We start from the raw sequence: 21,715 nt of genomic DNA on the forward strand, positions 1-21,715 counted from the left end.
GGGCTGTAGAAATGCCTTGGCTGTGCCAACTCACACCCTGGTTTGCCCCAACACAGACCCTATGGCAATAGCTCTTGCAAGAAGAGAGGCAGAGTCAGTGTGAATCTGCCAGGGAGATCTCTGTGCCACGGGCATTCCCCAGAAAGGCGCTGGTGTAATGTGGCCACAGGGCACTGGTGAATGTGCATTTTCCAACCTTATTCTACTTGCATCTTCAGGCTGTCCTCTGCTAAACAGTGCACTGAACAGAGAATTAGTGTTGGTAAAATCCTTTGAGAATGTCAGACAAAAGATGCTGTAGTGCAAGATATTAAGAAAATAATAGCAGATACAAAATTATAGTTTTCCTCCCAAAAAGTAAATCCCTGACCCTGCAGACACCTGCACACATGATCTATTGAGTTCAAAGAGACTTCTGGTGCTTAAAGTTAAATGCAGTAGCAGTCTCCTTTGGTTGAAGGAACAGACACACAATTGGTCAATTCAGTCCTCAGTTTAAGAGTATTCGTGGCAGCATCCAGGCGTGTCTCTTTCTAACATCTCTGGTTGGCTAGAAGACTCCATCCCATGCTGGAGAATGATGATCTGGCCTCACTCATTCACACTTTCATAATTTCTCAGTTGAATTACAACAATGCCGTGTACCTGAGCATGAAGCCTCAGCACATGGGAAACTCCAACTGGTACAGAATGCTGCAGCAAGTCTCCTCAGCCATACAGGCTACCATGAACACATAGGCCCTGTCCCCCACTCTCTATCCTGGCTTCCCATAGAATATTGAGAATCCAGTTCAAGGTCTTGGTGTTTATTTTCAAGGCACTCCTGGCCTGGGCCCAGGATATCTAAAAGACTGCCTAGAGCTCTGGGATGAAGACTGTGACTGAGAACTTTACTCCTTTGGCACAGGGGAATGGTCTACAAAAAACAGCAATGCTTGTCAGTGCAGGAGACAGAGCTTTCTCTGTGGGGTGGCCTGAGGCTGTGGAATGAACTCCCTCAGGAACCTCACAAACCCCAGTGCAAGGTGCACTTCTTTGATCTTCTCTAACATAAATGTATACTAAAAAAACACCCAACCAAACAAAAACCACAACTACTACCACTAACAAAAATACCTTACCAAGACAACTAGCTGTACAAAATTCTCCCCCTGGGCCATGGAGGAGAGAATAAATATGTGAGAGATGTTAGTCACATTATTTAAAGGCAAAGTGCTACAACTGGAAGGTGCTCAAATGCTACAGAGGTCATCACACAGTATAAGGACCTCTATAGAATAGAAGAGAAGAAGTGCTTGCAGGAAAAGGAACTTAATTTGCAAGAATTTAAACAAACGCCATTGCCCCCCAATTCCCCAAAAAAGAGAAAAAAGAAAGCATTCCAGTGCTGTTCAGCTTATGATGTTTACACATTCTGTGACTTTGGCACTGGAGGTTATATGTCTGAAGAAGACTGATTCCTCTTGTTTAATTTAGGGGTTGTGGGACTTGCACAGTGTATAGTCATTTACACGTGTCCAAAGTAGATGAGGAGGGAAGTGAGATTTGGTTGCATTTTGGCACCCACTATGTACAGGTGTGAATAACTATACAAGACAGCAGTCTGTCAGGTCCTGCATACACCAGGGGTGGGATTTTGAAACAATGTCCAGTGTTGGCTCAACTGTGCTATCATTGGAAACCATCAGAATGTCAATGTTGAATTTAAGGAGAGCCGAGTTATGCCGAGGCTAAGAACTTTTGAAAATCCCATCCTCTGACTATGCTTGAAATATTAATCACACATTTCACTCACATTTTGACTAGAAAAGGATGAATTCTTTGCAATAATTTCATGGTTCTCCTTCCCCTCACAGTTTTCAAACCAGGTGTAAAAGTGAACGGGGTTTTGGAGCATAGATGGAATCTAAATTGCAAGGATTTGAACATCCCGCACTCAATCTCCCCCCTCTCCCCCCATTCTAGGTTACTACCTTTGCTAACAGAGTTTGTAAATGCGAGTGAGTGTTTGCTTAATAAAATCTGCCTGGTGAAGTTCACAATTCATTTACAGAGAGCTATAGACATGGACCCACGCATGGACCCTTCCCTTTTGAATCCTAGATAAAAGCTGAGTCGATCATGTATCAATGCTGGTGTAAGAGGAAACACTGCAGGCTGGAGGGCTCAGCTCGATCCCTCTTAACCTGCCCCGGCCCAAATGCAGGACCGCCACAAAGACCCAAAAGGAGGCACCCCCAACATTTACTCGTGCAGGAAAATTAAAATGCAGCGGGGTTCCCCGCTCCTCTGCCCACCTCCGCTCCATTATGCTTCCTCCTGGCGCCCACGATCTGCAGCAACCCACGTGCGGGGCGCGCGCAAGGACAAGGCAGGGATCTCTGGGGCCAGCGCGCGCGAGGGACTTTGGCCAGCCTCCCGCTCTGCGGTGGCAAAAGCCGGGCGGCCCCTGGGTGGATTGCTCTGCGGCTCGATTGCCGCGGCCTGGTTGCCCTCGGCTGTCGATTGGTTCGGGCTCGTGGAGGCCGGTTGCTAGGAGGGGGCGGCCCGAGAGACGGGAAGCGGACACGGGGTGGGGGTGGGGGGGTTGATGGTGAAGACTCAAGACGCGCCCCGGCCGCTATGAGAGGAGCTCCCCGCGCGGCGGCGGCCTGAGGCAGCGGGGCGGCGGCGGCGGCGGGATAAGGTACGGGGCGCCCGGTCCCGGCGGGGGCGCTGTCCACCCCCCCCCCCCCGGGAGTCCCGGCGGGGGCGCTGTCGTGTCTTGCGTCCTGGCGGCAAGGAAAGCGCCTCCCCGGCGATCAAAGGCTTGCTGGTGCCTTAGGGGCCCGTACTCCCCCACGGGCGCTAGTGGAAGTTGGGGTGCCTTTAAAGCTAGGGACACCCCCTCCCCGCCCCCCAAAACCCTGCGCCAGGAAACGTCGTGCAGGGAGCCTGCTGGCTTTGTGCGGGAAGCTGGGCGGTGATCTCTGGAGTCCGAGTATCGCCCCTGCTTCTCTTCCCTCCCCCCGGACCCCCCCCCATAACTATGCACATGAGTATTTTTGGACTTTTTTGTCCCCCTGTATTGCGCTTGAGGCTGGAGGGAGCCCCCCTGCTTACAAGAAAACTCGGAGACCAAGAAGAAGGTTTCAGAGGAGCAGCCGTGTTAGTCTGTATCCGCAAAAAGAAAAGGAGGACTTGCGGCACCTTAGAGACTAACCAATTCATTTGAGCATCAGCTTTCGTGAGCTACAGCTCACTTCATCGGATGCATTTGTAGCTCCTAAGCTTGTCTCTGTCACCAATAGAAGTTGGGCCAGTAAAAGATATTACCTCACTCCCTCCTTGTCTCTCAAAAACATTACCTTTTATACAAACTGCATCTCACAATGCTCTCTAAAACCAAGTGATGCAAAGACAGCAGTAACTGCTGGCAGCAGGAGCTGAATTATGTGCAATATAAAAGAGGGGAGGGGGAAAATGTTTACCTTCCTGTGACAAGGTTGTGATGGCAACCAATAGACTTCCAGGATAGTCAAAGGTGATATTCTATAACTAATCTGGAAGTGTTTGATACAGTTTAAAGACTAGTAAAATTAAGATTACTTTGCCTTTAAACCTGGAATACATGTAATGGATTACAAGTAATACCAGAATAACAAGAAAGCAATTGGTTAAGTGCATTTATTGACCTGTTACACCATAATGTCTCTGAGCTGTTTTTACCAATAATTTGGTATCCTGTCTGATCTGTATTATAGACAGTCACAATATTTACATATCCATGCATTTTAAAAATGCATGAAGACATAGGTAAGGCAGTGTAGTAGCTGATTTACCTAACACTGTGTTTGTTATAGATGAGGCATATGGACAAAATTTGACCATAGCTAAAGTCACTTTAGATTATCTTCCTGGCTCCACAGGGAGAGCCATGATCTGTTTTTCTTTCTACTCTGTTGATTGGTATCTGTTTTCTTTCTACTCTGTTGATTGTGCCTCTTGACTGTGTAGTTTCTGAACCAAGTACAAGTGAGCAACTATTTCCATCTGTTTCTTGAGGATGTGGGGGGAGCAGAGAAGAATGTCTGATGGAATCCTTGACCTAGGAGAAGTGGACTATTGTGCAGGAAGGGTGAATATATTTGCTTCTGAAACTAAATAGAAGAGTTTTATTTGCTTCAATTGCTTCTGAAACTAAATAGAAGAGTTTTATTATCATCTAACTTAATGGCAAATATTCTTTTCTTCCTCCAGCCCTTTTGATTAGGCACAGAATCCAGCCATTGTTCTTATGGAGTAAAATATTTCCCTGTCAGATTTTGTATTGCTTAGTTCTGAAGATAAATGACTTGAGTCCACTTACCTTGCTTAATTAAAACATTCAGGTGATGAGACAGGGCTCTCCCCCCCTTTCCCCCCTTAAGGCCTCTGATGGCCTTGTTCTGATAAAACAAAACTATGTGTTTGTCTTGTATTGCAGTATGAAGAAAGGGAGAAAAGTGTGTATGTTTGAGATGAGGGAAGGGTTACTCCGCTATAGAGGTAGCAGTTGTTGAGCTGGCTAACCGTCCAGATACACTTTTGATAGAAACCATCATGTGGAGAGCTTAAATAAGTGATGATTTTTGGAGAAATCATTACCTGCCCATTATTTAATTTGCTGTGGCATGCAGTACCAGAGAGAAAAGAGTTGAAATAGCCACTAAAAGTAATCCTCTTGAAAATGCTGTTTAAATTTGACAAGACTGGCCCAGATCCCTCACAGGTGTTTAGGCACCTAACTCCAGTTGACTTTAATGGGAGTCTAAAGGAGCCTAGATACCTTTGAGGATGTGGGCCTCTGTGCCTGTATTGTGGAATCTGTGTGGCAGAGTTTCATGAGGCTTCTTTGATGCAAAGCCACTAGAACAGTAGAGGGGGTGTTACAGCCTAGGACTGAGGTACCTCAGACTTCTTGTAAAACCTGGAAATGATTACCCTCTCCCTTCAAAAGAGAGGCAAGAAAACAATCCTAGAACAGCAAAAGAAATCGAAGTGTGAAACAAAGCTTGGAGGATCTTCCACACTCCCTGCAATAAGGGCTAATCTTACCACACAAACTAGCAAGAAAAAGCAAACCAAGAACTTGCTTGATTTCCTTGCAAAGATACCTTTGCATATGTATGTTCTTTTTTTATTTGTCAGCTCTGTCTGAAGATAAGGAAGTTCTGAAAGAGTTGCATATGATCTGTTTCTAATCTCATGAACCACAGCTTTGGCCACTGCTCTAACTAGTTACACTCCAATGAACATCCGTCTTTCCACTGACTTTTTCCCTCCATGGCAAGATATCTTACTCATTGAACAGTAACTTGATTTTCCAGTTCTGCTCTTTTTGGCATTAGAAGCTCTATCTCCTTAGAGTTCTAAGCTGCCCATAAAACAATTTGTGATCCTAATTGCTATTTCTTATTGGTGCCTGACCTGTGTAGTTCTTGAATTCAACTGTTACTACTAGTTCTTCCTCCTAAGAATATGAAGTCAAAACACAGCCTCTCTGCAAAGATCATAACTTCCTCTTGACAGGTAAAAAAGCCATTCTCTTTGGACCAACAACCAAGGTGTGTAATCAGAACAGTGCAGAGCCCACTTTTGGTATCCCGTTTCACAGGTCTTCCAGCTGACTGGATGTTGCTTTTGCTTTATCACATTCAGGTTTGTAAAGCGTGTGTATATAATACACTTAAATTCTTTTCCAGGACACATGAGATGGCCACAGATGACAGACAATCTCCAACACTGGACTGTGTCAGTGATCTGCCCCGCTCTCCTAGCAGTCCCTCTCATCTCACTCATTTCAAACCATTGACTCCTGATCAAGATGAGCCTCCTTTTAAATCTGCCTACAGCTCCTTTGTAAACCTCTTTCGTTTTGGCAAAGGTAAACACTCGTTATGAAGCAATAGCTATTAATTGTGCCTAAATGTCCTCCTTCCAAGTTAACGCATAACTAGTATTTTGAACTATGATACTTCATGAGATGAGGGCATGGTTTCAGACTGCCAGCCAGCTAAATGAATGATTAGGAAGGCTCCTATGAGAGTTTTTGTTTTACTTTAGTAGAATATCTGAGCCGGATTCACTCTCTGGCAAGGTGGTAAAACCTTGGTCATGGGATTAAGTCTGCCAGGAGTGGAAAATGTAGAAATGTGCGTTTCTTGCAACCTCTGATCTACCCAGATTGAGAGCTGGCAGCAGTCAGCGATGGGTGGGGACTAGCTGGTGGGGAAATGCATTAATAAGTCTCCTTCAGCAGGGCTTCTATGGAGTCCTAGTAGGAATATAAAGATCACCTCCCTATAAGAAATTCCCAGGGATGGAAGCAGCCTACCACTGCCTGCCCTCATCAGTGAGATGAGCATTTTTGGTTCAAATTCTACCCCTGGCCTTGCCTTTCTCTACTGCCCATCCCCTGTGAATCTGGCACCATGTCTGTGGTCTCCAAATGGTGAAGTTTCAATAACGCACATGGGGAACTGCTTCTTGAAGTGTATTTTTAAAGGCTAATGCGATCCTCCAATGCATAAACAGAGAATCTCAGGTAGGAGTAGGGAGGTTATTTTACCTCTCTGTTTTGCACAGGTGTGGCTGCCGCTGGAATATTGTGTCAAGTTTTGGTATTTGCCGTTCAAGAAGCATGTTGATAAACTGCAGAGTGTTCAGAGGAGAGCCACAAGAATGAGTAAAGGATTAGAAAAAAATGCCTTAGAGTGATAGACTTAAGGAGGTCAATCTATTTAGCTTTCCAAAGAGAAGAGTAAGGGGTGCCTTGATTACAGTCTATAAATACTTAAGTGGGGAGCAAATCTGTAATAATAGACTCTTCAGTTTAGTAGAGAAAGGTCTAACTTGATCCAATGGTTGGATGTTGAAGTTACGTGGGGTTTTTTGAGTGAAAACAAGCTTGTGCAAAACTTTGGGCCAAACTTGACATGCCAGTGTGAATTTTAACACTAAAAATTGAGCAGGTTAATTTGAGTTGTATCAGATAAGTATGGCCAGGATCACGAAATGTTTAAAGGGTGGAAATTCTGCTGAAATAAATAAGACACAACATGAGTATGTTACTCAAACCAGCAAGATCAGCTTAGCTATATTCAAACTTCTATTTGAAGAAGGTGACTTACTAATAAGAGGCTCTATTCATGTTAAATATGTTGCCACGGTACTCAAAAAATTGGCTTTCAAATCAATCCAAAAGATCTATCTTCCAAAAGACAGGCTGGTAGCAAGAGCAATTCATACATGATTATTATGTGGAAGAATTACACTTGTTGTAATTTGTCTTTGCAATTCTTTCTTCATGAAGAGACTACTTGTGAAATGAGAAAGTGTAGAACCTGTCTTGGTTCCTGCCCTGAAGAGCCTCCTAGTTCTGTGTTTGTACAATGCCTGGCACAATGGGAGCCTTGATCCCTGTTGCATCCCCTAGGCACTGCAATATTACAAATAATAATTCAAATGAACTATCTATAAAGCTTCTTTAGCTTTAAACTTGCTTGTGGTGCTAGTTTTTTCCTTCACTTTAGAACTGTTGGTTTCTTGCTGTTCTTAAACTTAGATGATGGTAGACTTTCATCTCCTGCAGAGAGTGGCCAGGGCGAGCAGCAAGCGCTGAGTGGGACTTGGTCCAGTCCTCAGCATACCTCAAGGGCACAGTCTCTGAGGTCCCCTGTTCCATACAAAAAGCAGCTTACTGGGGAGCTACAACGTAGAGCTTCTACAACCTTAGGTAACGTGTGCCTAATTTTAATATTGTTTGCTGTATTTTACATGGGTGCTGTCTAATCCTGGGAGGGAGGTACTACTCCCACTTTTCAAGTGGGGAAACTAAGGTAAAGAGCATTTCAGTGACTTTCCCAAGGCAAGAACAGGGATTAAAACTTGGGAAATTCCTGGCTCTGCTTGCCAATTAGGCTACATAACCTTCTGTTTAAGGTGCAACTTCTCCTCCTCATGAGCGTGTCTGCTTTTCTCTCAGGACACCATAGTAACTTGACCAGCACAGCTTTTTATTATCATTATTGACAAAATGTTATCTTGCTCAAGTAAGGCTGGCAGAAACTCCTAGGTCAAAAATGTTGAGTCGTCTCTGCTTAGCCTGGGTTGCATTTTTGGATAAAAGTGTAAGTCCCTAATTATTCTGCTGAAATCTAAGAAAACAGAACTGACACCTCAAAATGAATTGTAGGGCTCAGTCCTAACAAGACAAAACATGGTCTTTCTGGTTTCAGACAACCCTTAATATTCACTTGTTGCATCTTTGAGGAGGAGGAGATGCAACAGGCACTTGCAGAAAGTGCTTTAAGTGTCTGATCTAGTGAGGCTACTCATACGCCATACTGAATCGCTTCTAGCCAGCTATCTGAAATGCGTTTACCACTGCTGGAATCTGCCGTTGTGTAACTGCTGAGCCAGTTCCTTGATGGCAGCCCTCCAAAGAACAGAGGTGCTGCAGCAAGTGGTGGTGGTTCATTTTTGATGTGGCATTGACAATCCTTCTGATTCCTACTAAAGGAACGCCTCAGCATGGAGCTAGAGTACTGTACTGTCAGGAATGATCTCTCATGGGACATGGAACCAGGTCTTGACAGCTTGTGGCTATTAAGGTTCCCTGGCACTCTCCAGAAGAGTAGAGGTGTCTAATTCTGGCAAAATTCCAATGTTGGTAGCCACCATTTTATCTACCTTAGTCCCACATGATGTTCCAGTTGGATATATTCATTTTCATTCTCTGTGCTTTGTAGTAGTATTGCTTGTGCTATTTAACTGCTCTTATGTTTTGGGGTAGGTGAAGTAATTGCTGTTTTTGAGAAATTTTGAGAACTTTAGAAATTCTCAGGCATCCAACCTATCCAATAGGCTGGACGCGTTGTGTGTGAGGAGAGGAGGAGGCGGCCTTGGGTTTTGGCTTCTGCTGGAAGTAAGCTGCCACACAATAGATTCTTAGTCTCATTGAGGTTGACTTACTACTGCATTACTCCATTGAAATGCACTGAGTTACCTGGAATTAAACTGGAGTAAACTGAGGCAAGACTAGAGTTTCAGAGATATAATGGGCCTGATTCACATCTAAGTGCTTAACTACACAAGCACTTTCTGCGTGGCAAGCAGAGGTGTACATTTGCCTTGCACTAGCCTGCGGCGCACTAGCTGTGTGTGTGTGTGGACGCTGCTGATGTGCCTTAAAAGATCCTGGATGTGCACTTATGTAGCTCTTATCAGCAGGGTCCACACAGTTAGTGTGTGGCATTGCTGCAGCCTTATACTTACCACGTGACAAGCTACTGTGTCTGCATAGACATGCCAAACTTCACACTTCTTCCCGGCGACTTGCTGGTTACCTCTAGAAAGAAGTACATATTCAAATTCTGTTTATAATGCCATCGTGTATTCCAATACATGGCCTGATATCTTGTTGCATAGCTCACAAGTCTGGTAAAATGTAACCACAGGGATAAAACAAGAACTGTGCAATAAGGGTGTAAACGATCAGGATTTTTTCTTTGAAAGAATATTGTGAAGTCTCTCCCGCTTTCCCATATTCTTCTTAAAAAAAACAACAACAACAAAAAAACCTTCAAGTCTCTTCCCCCTCCTCAGGATCAATTTCCTCCTTTACCATGTGCTCTTTCTGCCTTTCTTAAGGTGCTGACACTAACATGTTTAAAGGAGTTTTGTGTTCAGGTTTACATCTGTCTCTGGAACTTATGGCAGGGCTTCCGAAAACACTGGGTAGACTTCCCCTTCTTTTGTTTACAAATGTAAGTAAAGTACTTGGGCAGATGTACAAAGATATTTAGGGGGATGAAAAATGCTGACAAGTGTCTGGTGGGATTTACAAAATCACATAAGTTGCCAAATTTCCATTCCCTTCAATGGTGCATAACTTGCTTATATGCTCTTCAAATCGAACAAGACACCTTTTTGGAATCTTTAGCCCCCTAAATACTTCTGTGAATTTGGCCCCTCACCTTTAGGTGTTGTAATGTTATAAAGATAATTATAACAGGTATTAGTATGAAGTAGACTATTTAATCCTTTCATAGACAATTAAAACCTGACCTAAATAAGCAGGTAAACTGAGGTGCAAAGAGGCTAAATGACTTCCAAAGCCCTTACTGAGCTGATGGTAGAGGTAGAAATAGAACCTGTGAGTCCCCATTTCAACCCCTGTTCTAACTCTCTGTGAAATTGATAGTCCTATAAATCTGGGGATAGTATTTGTTAGCTAACTACTGTTGTAATCCCAGAGAAGGAGCAGACATTACTGTCTTAAAAACTTTTTTAGCAACAAAGTGGTAAGCTGAAAGCGAAGCTCACGCTTGAAATCTGGACTGTTTTCTACTTATAGTGGTATAGTAATATTAAAGCTAAATTTGCCCCAAAATATTAATTACCTTTTTACTTAACTGCTATTACATAAATGGAATTGAGAAGATACAGTTGGATGCCATGCTTTCTGAAGATACATTTGCTGGGTTTAGCCAAAATGATCAGCCTTGAGATTTTTAGGCCTGAGTCTGTTGTCCTGCCCTTCATGTAACCATTGCACAAATGTAAATGATTACACAGGGTGTGGGGCGAAGGAGGGGAAGAGGCATTAGTATCCTCCTATAGAAGCAATGGACTCAAACTGCTTCTGTTGGAGTTAGAATATACATCTGTGTGCCAAGTTCCATGGTCCAAATTGCACCAAGGCAGCATGACCCAGAGCTAATGTCATGAGTCTACTATCCACTTTGAGTAGGTCTTCATAAGCTGTCCAGCTGAAGTATCGGCATTTAATATTAATAGCATTTCTAGCTTGTTACTCAAACATGCTCAGTAACGCTATTTGTGTTAGATGGCTGTAACAGAGAAAGCAGGTAATGGGGTGTGGCAAGTGCATGAACTGGGAGTAAAGGAAAGCAGAGATCACCTGGGAGGAACTGACTAAAAACCATAGCAGAGAGACTGCATCCAACTAGATTCTGTTCATGTTGTTCACAATGCACTCAGTTCTGCAAAGCCAGTCGCAGGAGAGACTCATGCAGGGGAAGTGAGACTTGACTGATATTAAAATTGGGTCAATGTCTCTTAAATGACTTAACACTGTTTCCTCTGTTGGTGGTACACACACTTGAATGAGCCCCGTATGTGTCCCCATTTATCCTTTTGACCTGTTAGTTTTTTAAATCTAACTTTTACTCTAACTAGTATATAGTTAGCTATGTAAATAGAAAGTTTCACTAACCTTCTTGTCCTGTCTTGCAATACGCTTACATAATTTAAACATTCTTATTTCCTGAAACCATTTGTTTAAAAAGAGCTTTGACTGGTACTGGCACACCAAATGGTACGATAGGCTGGTTCATGTGGAAGTTTTGATACCTCTGATAGCAGAGATAATTTAAGTAACACTTATGTCACTAGATCACATGCCCATCTGGAAGTTGAAGTATTTACTTTCCAGGCTGTTCTGCAGAATACTGGGAATACTCTGCTGGAAACAGGGAAGAGATCTTAAGATTTAAAGTAGTAAAGATATTTATGCTCATTTGAAATCCTACATTCACTTAAATCTTGTTAAAATATCAGACTCAAATACTATAGACATACTCCAAAATAACACTCAATTTGGCCTTTAAATTCCAGGTGGTTAAAGGTGTAACAAGATCTGAACACTTGTTGGAATCTTTTTTAAAAAACATTTTGGTCTTGTTGCAGGTCTGTAGTGGCTGTGTGGACAAATCTCTAAATGTTTTCTTGCATCTGGCTGATCGACAAATTTTCTAGGAATGAGGTCATTCAATAGATTCCTAGTAGATATTTTTAGTTTACTGGGGTGCTTTAAAGACAAGGATTCTTCTATCACCACCCCAAAAGTCAGAACCTAATTTTTACTGCACAGCAACAGTTAACTAATGCGCTCTTGCCAGTGCAGTCAGCGTTCCTGCTGACATCAGTGATATATAAAGCCGTAAACAAAAAGCAGCCATGTCTATTTTCTCTGTACTAGAGGGAGCAAAATAAAATGCTTGTCAGATGGAGAGCGAGGAGGCTGGTAAGAAACTTTAAGCTGTTTTGAAAAGCAAACAATGTAGAGAAGTAGCACTCTCTTTCAAAACTTTGCTATGGAATATTAGACCGGAAAAAAATGCATTCCGTAATACCAAGGTGAATCCTGTTGTAAACGTTTTGAAGAGACTGACCCTTTATTGCATCCTAAATGTCAATGATTTAATTTCATGTTTGTAACCAAGTAGTAGGTGAAACTAATTGCAACAAACAGAAAAACGATGGAGAAAAGTGGCTTAAGTTTAACTATAAATATAGCTATTATGATCACGCTGGTGAAGTGAAACCTGTGGATGCACTTCTTTTTATTATTGGATCTGGCCGTTTCAATGGAGACTCTCAGCTGTGTCCTGGGATTTGCATGAATAGTTATTGCTGTTTTGAAATAGTCTTGAATTAAGTCTTTATATACAGTACAGGACTGAATTCAAGTTCTCTGCTGCAATCTGGTGATTATTAGTGCTTTAGAAGATATTCTAAAATGAGACTTCCATTGTATAAGAATTTGCATTTTTCTTTTTAGAAAACACTGGATGAGAACTACCACTTGTTTTGAGCAGTGATGCCTATTTAAGTTCTTAGATTCTATGGTATTATACTAGAGGGAACAGATACGTGGTTACATAAAAATTCAAGCTACTTTGAATGCAGATTACTACTGACTCTGTATCTGACATAAGGCAGCTCTTTTTTAAAAAAGTAAAGATGCAAATTCTAACTTCCTAAACTACATACCCAGTGAACTCTTCTCTTTTTCCAACGGCATGTTGCGTTATATGACACAAACATTTCTATAGTGCCTTCGATGGTGACGATAAGTTTCTCTCCCTTTCAGACACACGAAGGAAAGTGGAACCTTCTCTCAGTGGCCATGATCCTCGGACAGCTGTTCAGCTTAGAAGTCTCAGCACGGTCTTAAAACGTCTCAAAGAAATAATGGAAGGGAAAAGCCAGGTACTACATCAAGGGTTTTAAGTGAGTTAGGTCAGTCAAAGCATATAGAAATTAAAATGTTAAAGGGTTCTGTGTTGTTGTGTTCCATGTTTTGCCAATGGAAAAGAGCAAAACCTTATGAAGTTCTACTGAATGCTAGTAACACCCCCCCCCCCCCCAACCAAGAGAACAGAGTATGAATAAACTTGCTATATTTGAGTGGGGAACAGGAAGAAATTCAAACTGGTGAAGTCAATTTTTGATATAAATTGCTTGCCGTTTTTTGTTTTTTTTCCCTATTGAATTACTTACTAGATTAGAGTTTCCAGAACTTTCAGAGCAGGATGACCTCATTCCTCCCTTTCTATAATATTTCATGATGTCGCTCCCCAAGATCTAACCATGAGCACATGAAATCTTGTAATTGTAGCGATAGCAGCTAATTCTGAAGTTCTGGAAATCTAACTTTAGTTTCAAATGAAGTAACAGCACTTTAAATACAATCACATCAAACTGAGTGTAACAAGCTGGGAATATTTGCCTGAAACACTCCACCATATTAGCAGGTGTTGATCCTGCTGGGAAAAAGTTAAATGGGTTCTGTTGACTTAGCTTTACCTCCCTTCATATCCCAGTGGGGTTGGCTGTCTGGAGACGTTCTCTGTTGTGAGCAGAGCAGACCTAACAGGAATAGCCAAGCCTGGGGACAAGGTATGAGCAGGCAGTAGTGTATCTTCATTAACAATAAAACTGAGAGAGGAATTTTCAAGGTCTTTGCAGAGACAAGAACTCAGCAGATTTTGGCTGGCTAGAGGTTCTGTGGCAGGGTCTTGTCACAGACTTTGCAGTGGCTCTGTCAGCGTCTTGAATGGAGAAGTTGGATCTACATTTTATTCCTCCATTATCAGGAAAGAGGGCCTGCAGCTGGTTCTGAAGTTCCTGATCAGGACCTCCATTCCTTTGAAGTCTGAAACAAAAATAAAAGGATCAGAGTAATTTCCTCTTGGGTAGACCAATTTTCAAACCTCCTGAGGAATGCTGTTACCCTGTTATGGATGCTCTGGCCAGGGAGGAATGCACATGGCTAGAAAAGTTGAGCTCTCTTTTTAAATTACCCAAATACATCAATTAGGTAGACCTAAGCATGCCACTCAAGATGAATTACTGGAGATGTCAGCAAGGAGAAGTTGATTTATCATTTGGGGAGACCTGTGCTGTTCTTCATCAGAAGAGATGAAATATTGCATTGGCACAAGATTCTCTTTGCTTCAGTGAAGAAAGGGGTTTGGGCTCCCCTTCACTAACATGTTATTACAGGGTACTACATAAAGTCAAGAATCCACTGTTGATAACTCTTCAGAGTTCAATGCCAGCAGCTTTAGAAGGAAGCTTTTCAGGCATTTCCCAAACTCTTGGAAGATTAGGTCATCACAGTCAAGCTCTTGCTGATGTGACCCAATGAAGCCATGAGATGTTTTATGTGATCCTTGTAGATCCTTGCTTGCAGGCTGCAATTACATGTAATCACCATGGCAACATCTGAACAAACTGCAATAATAATCTCTCTGAATGTGGAGATCTTCAGCTGCTGTGTGAAATGACTCAAACAAGCGTTCTCTTATTGTGGGTCCTGGTACAACTCTACTATAGAGCACATTGTCTTTGTCTGAAACACACATCAGATGCTAAAAGACCTTGCACTAGCGCATGCAGCACCAGAGACACTGACTCAGTCAAAGCTGCTTTTGGGGCACCCTCTGCTGTGTCGCAAAGATATTGCAAAGCAGTCTCGTTTGACAAAGACACTTCAGTATGGTAGCCACTTCAGGTCCTGCACATTCTGAAACAATGTGTCTTCTGTATAGGACATAAGTGTCTTCAGGGGTGTGTGATCAAGATCCTGCAGGCCAAAGGGCATTTGTATCGACATTTCTAGGTTTTTTTTTTTAAATCGAATCTTGATGTTTAAATCCTTTTGCCCAAGGTTTGTTGGGGTGATATCGGTCACTGATCAGAAATGTTACAATATTTAGTGAACATTGAAGACCACATGTATTGAGCAGCCACTTCAGAACGTATTTGTTTCAGATGAGTCAGTGACAAAAGCATTCTGTATATTAGACGTCCTATTTCTGTATTAACTCTTCCTGATTTTGTCCTTGGAACAACTTGCCACTGTCACGTCCCAAAAAAATCAGTTTTGCCAAATCACCCTCAGCCAGAACTGAACTCTTGCAATGATCATTATACTCAGTGGGAGTCATGTAATAGACAGACCAAATTATTAGTGTCCCTTATATATGTGTACACACACACCAGCTTTATTACCTCACTAGCTGAGGGCCTGACATATAGTAGGGATGAGCAGGGGAAGGAAAATAAATCAATATTTCTTGTGCTCATTGAAGTCTTACCTACAGATCGTGAGCTTTTGATTGTTGAAACATTTTCTTAATGGACCAGCCAAATCAAGAATTTGATCAGGATCATTCAGTTTAGTTCTGTGGCTAAGAACTTGATCAATCATTTTATTTATGACCTTGTGACTCTTTACAGTGCTGCATCAAATCTATGAACTATCCTATTTTTATAAACATGTCCAGCTTCACTTTTTTTTCACTGACTGCTTGTGTAGCAGCAAGGAGCATAGAATACTGTCTCATTTCTCTAATATGACTTCCGTTGTAGGATAGTGATTTAAAGCAGTACTGGATGCCAGACAGCCAGTGTAAAGAATGTTATGACTGTAGCGAGAAATTCACCACCTTCCGACGCAGACACCACTGTCGGCTGTGTGGGCAGATCTTCTGTAGCCGATGCTGCAACCAGGAAATCCCTGGAAAGTTTATGGGTTACACAGGTATGCTCTTTTTATTTGTGCCTAGTGCATCTATGTATTAAGAATTGATGTTTTTCAGGTATTTAATGCACTCAGAATACTGGTCACTAAAGAATTAAGGGGCCCAATTTTTAACAATTCATTTAAAAAGCCACACTAACAAGGTAAAGGCAAACTACAAACCCAGAATGCAATAATACGTTTGTGCCCACAGCCATGTGTAACAAAATATAAAGCGGCTGTTAAAATTTTCCAGAGTACCTCAGTGACTTGGGAGTGCAAATGGTTTTGATTTCCAGTGAGCCTAGGGCTGACAAATCACTGAAGTGCTTTGGAAAACTTCATTAGATAAGAAAAGGGTGAATCATCTGAAAAGGATGAAGAAGCAAAGAAAGATGACCATTGTCTAGCAGACATGTCAACATGACGAAGTATGTTCACAAATAAAACTTGCGTTCTTAAAATGGCAGAATATGCGTTCACTCAATTCCACAAATTCATTTTACTTACAACATTTTCAGTATTAAACTCTGAACTCTGAAGTCTAGAAACAAGTGAGAGACAGCTTGTCCCCAACTGGTCTGTAATCCTTCACTTACTACTACCACTCCATAATTTTGACAGGTTTCAGAGGAACAGCCGTGTTAGTCTGTATTCGCAAAAAGAAAAGGAGGACTTGTGGCACCTTAGAGACTAACCAATTTATTTGAGCATGAGCTTTCGTGAGCTACAGCTCACTTCATCAGATGTTTACCGTGGAAACTGCTTTGTGTGGGGGGGTGGAGGGTGAGAAAACCTGGATTTGTGCTGGAAATGGCCCACCTGTTGATCACTTTAGATAAGCTATTACCAGCAGGACAGTGGGGTGGGAGGAGGTATTGTTTCATGATTTCTGTGTGTATATAAAGTCTGCTGCAGTTTCCACGGTAAACATCTGATGAAGTGAGCTGTAGCTCATGCTCAAATAAATTGGTTAGTCTCTAAGGTGCCACAAGTCCTCCTTTTCTTTTTCCATAATTTTGGTAGCATGTAAACTTTTTTGGGGTGGTACCTGGATCTACATGAAACACATGCTTAACTTTTGAACTTGGAGAATTTCCTTGTGTGGTTAGGATTTTATTTTTTACTTCAAGTGAGCCCCAGAAACTCAAGTTAGTGCACAAGTCCTGAAACAGCGAAGCCCTGCTTTGACAGATTTTATGAGACTCTCCCAAGCATGGCACTTCTCCTGTACACTTTTTGCTCCATCTCACTGGTTTACGCTCCTCCTGCTTCCTTTTGCTACAGGAGATCTCCGAGCTTGCACTTACTGCCGCAAAATAGCTTTAAGCTATGCACACTCCACAGACAGTAACTCCATTGGGGAAGACTTAAATGCCCTGTCTGATTCTACCTGTTGTGTATCTGTACTGGAACCTGGGGAGCCGCGCACACCTGTTGGGAGTAGAAAAGCTAGCCGAAATATCTTTCTGGAGGAGGATCTTACTTGGCAAAGGTATGAAATGGCTTCCTATTACTCTGGTTAGGGATCAGAATCTCAGCCACACTACCAGATTGTCATCTGTTTAGGTGAGGAAGTTGGGCCACTACAAGATATTACCTCACCCATGTAGGCTCAGGCTGTTAGTTTGCCTCTGATAATTTAGGCTTATCTTCTATAAAAGACCTGAACCCTGCACTTGGTTCTAACTTTCTCCTTCAGTGGTGAGAAGAGATTGGCCAGTAGGAATTACTGGCCCCGTCTTAGTGAGGCAGTCGGCATTTGGAATAATAGACCCTTTAAAACTAGACTGGAGCTGGAAGCTGGTAATGGGAATAGGAGCATTCACTGTAACTGTGTAGGCTTGCGGCTTCATAGAGATGGAAGCGATTGCTGTTCTTGTTCCACCACTGGTGAGTCAGGCTTCAGTTCAGTAAAGTGGTGGCTTGCTGATTGTCAGAATTAGGAATGGTAGACTCAAAAAATGCTCTCTGGGCCAATACTGATGAAATTGGCAGACAGTAATTGTCTGCAGAAAGAGTCAAACCCCTGGTATGAGGCTGCAGGGACAACTTGAGGGGCTCTTTTATCTCTGTCAAAAGAGCCAAAGCTCTCCCTAGTGGTCTTAGATAAAAGAAAATTACTAAGAGGAAAGGAAAACAGTCTTGTCTTGTACAGCACTTAAGCCACAGCATGATATTGACTCTCACTGATCTTGATTAGTGTGAGAAGAACCCAAATATGTTCCAGGACTGCAAGGTCAGGATAAAACTATATTAAAAGAGGACTCCAATCGTGCTTGCTTTGTAACCAGAAGAGTACTATAAGTGGCAATGTGTAACTTCTCTAGGGGCAAGAGTTGGATTTTTTTCTATGTATGCTAGTGGTTAATGCTCTACTGGCAATATGAGAGCTCAGAAAACAGCTGTCTTCAGAGAATACTGATTTTTCACTTCAACTTCCCTTCAGCGTGTGCTAACAACTAGAATGACAGTATTCTGGATAAGCTTCTTTAGGTCTAAAAGATCTAGTGTTTGAAGAGATTCTGTCAAGGTGAAGGATTCTTTGTCTTGGATCACTTCTTAAATGTTAAGACAGTCTATAAATTAATACTCCATGTAGGCAGTTTGCTAACCATCTCTAACCTAGTACCTGGGGACACTACCTAAATTCCTTTGCTAAGTATTTACAGTGTAGGTCTCAGCTTTTTATTAAAAACAAACTAATATTTTTAAAGTGTCTGATAGAAGTGCTGTCCAAGGAATCTGAATTGTAGAACAGTGCGTTCTGTGGCACGCTCACAAAGACATCTGTTACTTTTCAGGTGTATGAGAATGCTGCAAAACACTAACTTTTGAGACCACCTGATCTGCCTTTATAGCTTTTTCTCCACTTCCATGCTGTCTTTAGCTGGGGAGTGCAACACATCCCAAGTAGGATGATGGTGCGTGGAAAGCATTTGCATCTTTATTCTTGGGAGTCTTAATATAGCCTTGGAGGAAAGGTTCTTCTGAGACTTGAAAGACTGGTATCTCTGGAGATGGCATAATTATCAGCGTTGTAGGGAAATTGGCTAAATGAGCATGGTGTTACGGTTTTTTGAAGAAGCTAGCTTGTTTTTGTTTCTCCCCCTCCCGCCAGATTAGGCTTAAAATTCATTAGTAAGGGAGTACACGCTGAGAGTCTTAATCAAACTTCTTAACAGTACTGCAGTAGAAACTTGGCAAACTAAACTCAGCTTTGCAATTAAAGCAGAATGTAATTTGTGTTTGTAAGCCATGAGATTCTTCATGCTAGGTGTAGGCTGCTTAAAGAGAATATTGAAAAGAAGCTGCAGCTCTGTCTTTTCACAGAGTAACAAGAACTCAAGTCTGCTACTATTCTACTGTATTTGAGGAGAAAAATGTCTTCTCTCTAAACTATACAAACTCTTTAGAGCAGCTAGAAAAACCTTTACGGAGCAGAGCTGCTGTATTTATTCAGACCACCCAAAAGCATGCTAAGGTGCTGAATAGAAAAAGACACTGCCCTTGCGCTGAACAGCTGCTAATTCAAGTGATAGGGCAAGATGGATAAAGGTGAGTAAAGGAGGACAAAGGTTATATTGATGAGAGGGCTACTGAGGCTTGTGCATGTGTTATGGTGATAGCTACTGATAAAGAACATAGCTATGTGGATGGGCTCTAGATATTTAAGGTAACGAATTTCTTGGAGTGGGGGAATGTCGTGAAGGAGGAAGGGCAAGGAGTATCCGGTACTAGTGCTACCAAGTGGGTGGGAGGTGAGTTAAGGAGAGGCACAGCAATGCAGGAGGGGATGAGGATGAAGACTAGGTGAGGAGTTGTGTATTTTGAAAGACGCTGGCGGTGGAGTCCGAAAGGAGAACACCATACCAGTCTTTTGTACAGCTGTCCTTGGGCTGATGTTATGAAGGATGTTTCCCCTGTGCTCTGACTACTTATCAAATCATGTTATCCTAAATAGTGTTGGTTTTAACTGGGACTGTTTTCAGTGCTTCTTTGTAATGGTGGTTGTCTTAACAGAGCTCTGTTCTTTGCAGTCTGATTCACCAAGACACTTCAACTACCACACTGTCAACACGCCTTGTGTCTGTACAGGAGGATCCGGGGAAGTCTCCTGCTCGAAACAGGTAAATTACCACATGTGTGTGTATCTGTTGAAGATCTCTCTTCCTAATCACAATACCATGCATCATGAATATGAAACAAATGTGATTTGGTAAAATCTTCTCTTGATCAGTTCTGAACCTGTGTCCTGGTGTAATGAGGGGACCACTGTACTACTCAAGGTGCAATCTGTTGGTTGAGATGTGAGATTAAAATCCCATTCACTTGTGGTCACTGAAGAACCCAAATGTCTTTGCTTTCAGTAATTATACAATGCCAAATATATTTAAGTATTCTAATGTACAGCTAAACATGCTTCCTGCCCTGAGAAGCTTGCAGTCTACGTGTGACTAAACAAGCAAGACTAATAATAGGGTTGGGGAGGAAAAAGGACCAGGAATACAGTAAGACTGTACTGTTACTCTAGTTCGGTAGTGTGGCTGTTTTGATGGTACCATGAAAACTGGATTGGGTGTTCCATTGGAACACAATGAAAGGAAAGCATGGAAACAGGTTAGTGAGGGGCTGGGTGAGGAGACTGTGGTTATGTCCTAAAGGCCAAGATTGGGAAGAGGTGAGAGGAAATTGAAAGCTTTTGAGTGCAGGAGAAATGGTGTAAGTAGAAAGGTGGAAAAATGAACTCTAATGAGGGGAGGTTGAGAGGTAACAGAAGGAAGAATTGTGGTAACAAGGGCAAGAGATGCTGTACTGAATTGATTGGTTCACTTTTAACTTTGCCTGTGTCACTGGGCTGCTAAAACCAAGGCTATCCACTCAGGCTGCTTGGAGTAGCATCTGGGTGCATGCCTCCTTTATTCATTAGCATCTCTTGTAAGAGAAGCCATGTTAGCCCTGTTGTCCTGGCTGAATTCCAATTTGGGTCACTAACTTGTGCATTGAGTTCCCCTGGCAGATTCAACTGGAGAAATCTCTCCTGACCTCAACAGCTGTGTTCATTCTTTGTGTACTTTTGGAACTCTGTAGGCAAATTCTGTTCAGGCTGCTTTTGAGAGAACTGAGCTTAGACTATTCCTTGGATTTTAGTTGTTTACTTGTTTGAAGTGTTGGAGTGTGCACTAAAGCTGTAGGAATTTTTTTTCTTACGTCTGCTGCTGGCTGAACTGAATAGCCTTGTTCCTTTTCTCACTTCACTATTCCCACACCTGATCTTGTATAAAAGTAGTTAAACTTCCAGGGGCCAAAGTAGATTTTAATAAATGTAAAAACTTAAAAATCAGCTGCAGTTTTTTTCTGAAGCTTTTGTCTAAATGAGCTTTATGATGGGGAATCCCTTGCCAGAATGTAGTCATTTTTGATACCTTACATTTGTTTGGTGGTGCTACATAACTGGTTCCTACCCCAAAGAGCTTCCAGTTGTAACTGCCAAATCTAGGACACAAACACAAGGAGAGAACATGATGGCTAGGACAAAGATAATGAGGGTCTTAATACTGTTAAAGAAGTTTCAGAGCGTTGGTATTGTCCTCTAGAAAGATCACTGGGTGTCACCAATGTACTCCGTATTACACAAATGCGGAGCATGGTCTCTGTTAGCTCTTCAAGACTATCTAAGGAGACCTGGGCAGAACAAGTTAAGATAACGGAGGTGGGCAGGGGAAAATGGAGGGCCTGCCTGGTTTACAAGGAGATTATGTGGCTGCTTTAGTAGCTCATATCTTGGTAGGTCAGTTCCTCCTCTTTTGTGCTCCACTGAAACTTCAAAACAAAGGAACAGTGGAGGGAAGTGGGGTT

General features: G+C 42.2%; 1 protein-coding gene across 6 annotated transcripts in view; it reads left to right on the forward strand.

Annotated features, from left to right (window-relative positions):
- The window catches only part of PIKFYVE (phosphoinositide kinase, FYVE-type zinc finger containing), a 103,430-nt gene that overhangs the window by 2,117 nt on the left and 79,598 nt on the right, over window positions 1–21,715 (forward strand). For 3 of the 6 annotated variants that reach the window (XM_073306652.2, XM_073306655.2, XM_073306656.2), the window contains exons 1-7: window positions 2,570–2,686; window positions 5,724–5,905; window positions 7,586–7,756; window positions 12,920–13,038; window positions 15,706–15,877; window positions 17,144–17,351; window positions 19,897–19,986. In XM_073306652.2, coding sequence (XP_073162753.1) covers window positions 5,734–5,905; window positions 7,586–7,756; window positions 12,920–13,038; window positions 15,706–15,877; window positions 17,144–17,351; window positions 19,897–19,986 — 932 coding nt within the window. In that variant the 5' untranslated portion in view covers window positions 2,570–2,686; window positions 5,724–5,733. Of the gene's footprint in view, window positions 1–2,569; window positions 2,687–5,723; window positions 5,906–7,585; window positions 7,757–12,919; window positions 13,069–15,705; window positions 15,878–17,143; window positions 17,352–19,896; window positions 19,987–21,715 lie in introns of those variants that run through there. The other 3 variants (XM_073306654.2, XM_073306653.2, XM_073306657.2) reach the window with 3 other exon arrangements.

This window comes from Lepidochelys kempii, chromosome 11, assembly GCF_965140285.1.
Source record: "Lepidochelys kempii isolate rLepKem1 chromosome 11, rLepKem1.hap1, whole genome shotgun sequence".
Taxonomy (NCBI): domain Eukaryota; kingdom Metazoa; phylum Chordata; order Testudines; family Cheloniidae; genus Lepidochelys; species Lepidochelys kempii.